General features: G+C 37.6%; 1 protein-coding gene across 1 annotated transcript; it reads right to left on the minus strand.

Moving 5' to 3' along the window:
* Positions 1-3,161: 3,161 nt before the first annotated feature.
* On the minus strand, positions 3,162-5,739 carry tlx3a (T cell leukemia homeobox 3a). The gene is made up of 3 exons (XM_087799619.1): positions 5,328-5,739; positions 4,348-4,585; positions 3,162-3,354 (listed from the first exon to the last, which is right to left on the minus strand). The coding sequence occupies exons 1-3, from the start codon at positions 5,737-5,739 to the stop codon at positions 3,171-3,173; spliced, it is 834 nt and encodes a 277-aa protein (XP_087655745.1). The 3' UTR covers positions 3,162-3,170.
* Positions 5,740-6,317: the final 578 nt, after the last annotated feature.

The following is a 6,317-nucleotide window of genomic DNA, read 5'->3' on the forward strand; positions in this document are numbered from 1 at the left end:
CGTTGGAGTCGTCTTTGTGTGTCTGTGTGTGTGTGTCTGTGTGTCTGTGTGTGTGTGTCTGTGTGTGTCAGAAAATGATCAACCTAATGTAATGTGTTTCACTAGATCATGTAAATGTACAACATGCGTTTTTTTCTAAAATACAAACATTCAAACTAGTATTTGAAAATATATTAATGATGGTGATTCAGCGTCGTCTCATACACACACAATTTATCCACAAAGTAATTCTGACAGAACTCAAGACATCTTGTTTTACTACTGTAACACACATTGTTATTTTATTATTACGAATTTTGGGAAAGAGCTTTTTTTTCCAAATGTTTATGTTCATTCTTTATAAAGTTTGGCACCAGCTTTGGTTAAAACTGAATGATATCTTATCTTTCACACGAGAACAAAATCCTTCATCAATCTTGATTTCAGGCTTTTTCAAATTTTTACAAAACTAAACTAGTATTGAATCTCCATCAACCTCAGTAGACGTCTCTGTAAAGTCGTTGACGTCTGTTATCTCTTATCTTATCTTAAACACTGGCATCTTTATAGTAGTGATGTGTTGATGAAGCGTCATGAAACAGTGTCATTATCTTCAGAGTCCACTAGATGGCGTCTCTGCACTATTTTACTTTGTTTTGAACAACTGTTCTAATGAAACATCATTTTTAAAGTGATGTCGCCACCTACTGACCTCTGAACAACATGTCACTGTTTCATGACGCTTCATCAACACATCAATAGTTTATAGCTCATCAAATCAACATTAACTTTCATCTAATTTAATTTCTTTAATTATTTTGATCTTTTTTGGGGGGGGGCTAAATCTGATTATGACCCCAAAAATGTACATCGAAGTTAGATGAATAATAAATACTGAGTTAAAAAAAGGGCTTGTCTTTGCTTAAAAAAAATGGTTTTGAACTAGATGAAGAACTTCAACAAATAGTTTTGTAAAGAAGAAGAATTGTTTCTTGTTCTCAACAACAACAAACAATTATTTAATTTTCTTCCTGAATCAACTTCTCAGAAGTTTCTCCATTTCCTACTTGTTTAATTTTTGCTATTGAGAAAAAAAGTGTGTTTAAATCTAGTAGTCTAAGTAAAGTAATCTTAATTGTAAGGTAAGGTAAGGTAAGGTAAAACTAAGTGAGTAATAGTTATTAGTAAAGTGCCTTTCTCACCAGGGTAACAAAGCGCTCGAATAATTAAAAGCAACACACGGTTAAAAATACATACAAATTTAAAAACTCTAAAAGGCCGAGACAACAAAGAGACAAACACAGCACCCCCAAGACAGGCAGCCGGTGGAGAGTTCGGAGAAATGTGAGTTCTTCTACTAGAGCGGGTCAGAATTCTGGCTGCAGAGTTTTGTATGAACTGCAGGCGAGACACATCCTTCTTGTTTAGACACTTAAAAAAACTGTTACAATAGTATAAACGACACAAACGTATGGATTATAAGCTCCAGATCATGTTATGACATCATTTTCCTGAGTTTAGAGATTTTTCTCAGTTGAAGGTCAGTTTCTAACCGTCTCTTTATAACTCTATTGTCCTCTATTCTTCTATCTTCTATGGTCTGCTGTGAACTGGAAACCTCATCTCCTGAAGCAGATCTCCAGAGGGATTAATAAACTCTAATAAAGTCTATCTAATCTTAGTTTAACCACAAAGTTGACATGCATTGACAGTTAAAACACCTGGCATGCGGACTGGAACTGGTCCATGATGCATTCGTTAGCGGCCACAAAGAAAAGAATCATGTATATTATTCCTGTTCTATCAATTATTACTGTCTAGGTGGTGTTTTTAATTAACAAAGATGTTATTTACTCTCAAGTAATATCAGTGTGTGACCCTCGTTTCAGTCGAGTTTAAACATGTTACCTTTAAACCAGCGAAAATGAGTGAAACACAAACTTGATATGATACATTTTTATCTGAAGCTCGGTCTGTGAATAAACTATACCAACATTTAATCAAAAGATGCAGCTTTAAATCAATATTGATTATGTATTTTATACAGAAAATGACTAGGCAGGCCAGATTTGGCCCGTGAACCTTCCAAAATGAATTGAAACCGGTCATTTTTTTTGATGATTATTGTAGACCAAGTTGATAAAAAATGAATAAATATGAATATTTAGACGTGTATCTCAGTTTAACAGCTATTAATTGTGATGTTACAATTTTTTTTCTTTAAAAAAAAAAAATAGCTTCATAGACACCGAGGAGGTCAAAGGTCAGATGAAAGCTCTGACGCCATACGTCGTGGCTTTAGCCAGCCGCGACATCATGTAATCATATGTTCCCAAAATAATCCTTCGCATACCATCTTTGCTCAAAGACAAAATTAAAAAATAAAAAAAATAAAACCATGAGGCGAAGATTCAGAGGAAAAGTTTATACTATAATTTACACGGATATACAATGAAAATACAAAAGTCTCGAACCGTCCCTTCGACAACATGGGCGCATAAATAAAAGCGTGATTGTGTGCAAACAAGTTTTTAAAAAAAACTTCATAACTGAACATGCGTCTCTGAAATTCTTGTCACGGGTCACAGTGACCCAGGTATTTACACGGCTCATTTACAAGTGAAGTATTAATAAGAGTCGGATCATTTCTGTTAAAAAAAAACAAAAAAAACATGCATTCTCAGGTTGATTGTAGACACTTATTGTTGGAGAAAAAAATCGCCCCGAAAACTGGCTTCATTCTTCTGCTACCCTGTCGTGATGAACCCAAAAAATACTGCTGATAAATAATTATATTGCCTCTTAGCAAACATATTTACAGTCGAACATAAAAGGTAGAATAATTTAGATTGATTGATTAAACCTCACAAACGATGTTATATACGGACGGAGATTTAACTGTACACCTTTATTTAACTTGATTTATTGCATTGTTTTTGACTTTGCTCTTGTCCGACAAGTCTCGTGAGGACCCACATGTGTTTTTATTGTCGAGAGGAGGAATGTATTGGTCGTCTGCGTGAGGTCGAGATCACTTTAAATGTCCTTTTATTTGTTTCTGGGTCTCCAGTTTTGAACCGGAAGGAGGTTCTCGGGTCGAATCTCGACCAAGAATCTGGATATTTGACCAGAGAATAAGCAGTTTGTCAAGTCTATGCGTCTCCTTCACCAGGACCAGAGATGGGTCCACGCTACTCCCTCTCCTCGGCCCAGGGCTGCAGGTTCTGCAGGGCGTACAGGGAGGAGTTGTGGGCGCACAGGGGGTCGGACACGGAGGCGTCGCCCAGGGACTTCTGCAGGGCCGACTGCTGCAGCTGCAGGATCAGACGATTGGCCTGTTGACGCTCCGCCTCCCGCTCCTCAGCTGTCTGTCGCCTGAGACACACCAGGAACATCAATCAAACCAGAGGCTCTGAATTGAACGTCCAAGATGGATGGATGCTCCGGATTGTTTGCATTCATTAATAAACAAGAAAAGATCTATTTTCACATTTTCTTCTGCGATTCATAAATCCTGTTTTATTGCAAAGCAAAAGTTGCCTCAGGCTGGAATTGAGCTCACAACCTTGCTGTTGACTTCCACGACTGACCATTTAATATTTAAAAAGCAAATCCATTGTAAATAGTTTTAAAGCAACACTATGCATAATAACTATGATAAAGTAAAGAATGAATTCAGAAAAATAAACGTCGTTTTAAATCGTAATATAATTTCCAAATGTTAAATAAATATTACTTTTCTTTTTATTAATTTATTTAATTGATTCTCGTTCATACTAAATACTATAATTATAAATACAAAATATAACTACAATGGGTTAAAATATTAAATTAATTCTCCCTTAACCCCCTAATTACATTAATAACTTAAAAATATATATATTTTATAATCTTGAAAAAAAAAGACATTATTATTTAACAAACAAACTTTCAGTTATTTTTGTTTGAATTAATCTTGTTTTATTTTCGGCTCAAACCGTTGCTACTGTATTTAAATGAACCGCACTAACCGTTAATTTATTTTTAAAATAAACTTAATTATTTATACACAAATGGAAATCGTTAATTGTGCATTTTTATGTATAAAATACTGAAATATAAATAAAGATATCAACAGAAACAAATACGTAAACGAAAGACAAACGGCGGAAGTTCGTGTTCATTTCAGCTGCATAAAGTATTTAAACAGGTGTCAAAGGTCATAAAACCGGAAATTGCGTCAGATATTAGTTAAAGAAATGCTACTGAATTAGCAATTTAGCGACTTTTTTTTCTTCCAAAAACGCTTTAGATTTAGCACAAAAAAAACAAAAAAACTCGACACTAATGCGACACGGAGGAGTTTAAGGTGTCAATTCGAACCGGTACCTCCACTTGGTTCTCCGGTTCTGGAACCAGGTCTTGACCTGGGCGTCCGTCATCTTCAGGCTCTTGGCCAGCGCGGCTCTCTCGGCGCTCGCCAGGTACTTCTGCCGGTGGAACCGCTTCTCCAGCTCGCAGATCTGGACCCGCGAGAAGGAGGTTCGAGGCTTTTTCCTCTTTGGAGGCGTCCGGTTCTGATAGGGGTGTCCTATTCTCCGGGTCACCGTGAACGGAACCAGAGCAGCTGCGCAGAGAAATCACAGGTGAGTCAAGTTTTAGTAATTAATTCGTAAAACGTATTTTATTACCTTTTTTTTACTACTTCTACTTAATTTCTAAACGTGAAATATTTATTTATTTATTCTTCTCGTATCAATAATTAATTTGGACAATTAAAAAAAATCCCTAAAATGATTAAATTCACTTCATCGGTTGTTGTTTTGTTTTTTTAATAACAAAAACACATTTAATTAAAACTTAAACTTTAGTGATAAATAATGGATTTTTGTGGAGTAAGAATCCACAGGCCCCAAATTGTAAAATAAAACTAAATAAACTACACAAAAAAATAAATACATTTCTGTCCTTTATTTTCCTTTATTAATTTATTCTTCCATCATTGGTTACATTTTAATTTCCCAGAGATACATTTCACTAAAAAAAACATTAAACATACAGTATACGTATTAAAAAATGACAACAGAAAAACAAGAATACATTATTTGATAATATGTAAATGGTAGTAATATTTAGTAGTCATTTGTCGTGTTTATTTTCCATTTGTTTTAAAGCACTGGCAAATTTACACGATGCTTCTCAGCAAGTTGTTTATTTATTTGTTCGTTTTACTCGTGAAAATATCTATTTTTCGAGGTATTTATTTTCGTAAGAGATTTAATAAAATATAAAGCACTTATTGGTGTAAATATTTCAACATTTATCGCTACATATATTTATATAAAACGGTGTATTATTATTATTTTTACCTGATATCCTCTCCTTGGAGAACCTGTTTCCGATCCATGGAAAACACAGTCCCCCGAACCCCGGAACTGCGCCGTGCCCAGGGGTCGGTGGTCCCGGGGCTGTCACCGGTCTGTGCGCCGGGACCCGGATCACCCCGCGACTCCCCAAACTCCTGCTCTCCCCGTACGAGCCCGGCACCTCCACCGGGGGCATGATGCCGGAGAGCGAGATGGACAGGGCGGTGTACGTGGGCGCCCCCCCGGCCCCGGTCGGGCTCCCCAAACCGTAATATCCATCCGCGCTGCTTAAATCGGTTCCGCTCGGTCTCCCCGCCGTGCGTCCGCTCTCCGGTTCCGAACCCAGGATCTGGTCGATGCCGAAGCTGATGGGCTCTGCTGGTTTCGGAGGAGGACTGCTCGGTGCCGGATCCATCCTTGGCTCTCTCACGGAATTAGAAAACACAGAAAAAAACAAAATCTAAATCTTCGGTCAAACGGATCCAAAAGACAGAACCGCGAGAGTCTCCATGTCTCTGGGTCCGGGGGTCCAGGCCTGGTCAGGATGCTGGTTCCTCTCCTGTGAAAGTTTGACGAGCGTGTGGAGAGAAGTGACGCTCAGTCCTTCCTCTCACTCCATCCTCCTCCTCCTCCTCCTCTCGACGCCTGCCATTGGCTGCGACCAGCAGGAGTCCTGCTTAATGGGTCCAGGGCCCCCCCAAAAAATACTGGCTCCATCACTAGGATTTCCTTCGATAGGGAAAAACACTCGTGACAGGATCCAGACGAGGAGACTTAATAGTGCAGGAATATGATCGGTGGAGTCACGTGATGCCATTTTGTTTGCGTCGTAGGATCGTTTCAACGATGATACTTTTGATTTATTTGATTTATTCGCCGAATTTAGCGCGTAAATTTAGCAAATACTTTATTATTTATTTGAAAACTGATTTAAACACGCATGAGTTGCTTCATTTCGCTCTATTTACAATATATTCTATATATTTAAGATTT

Source organism: Callionymus lyra, chromosome 9 (genome assembly GCF_982586985.1).
Source record: "Callionymus lyra chromosome 9, fCalLyr1.hap1.1, whole genome shotgun sequence".
Taxonomy (NCBI): domain Eukaryota; kingdom Metazoa; phylum Chordata; class Actinopteri; order Syngnathiformes; family Callionymidae; genus Callionymus; species Callionymus lyra.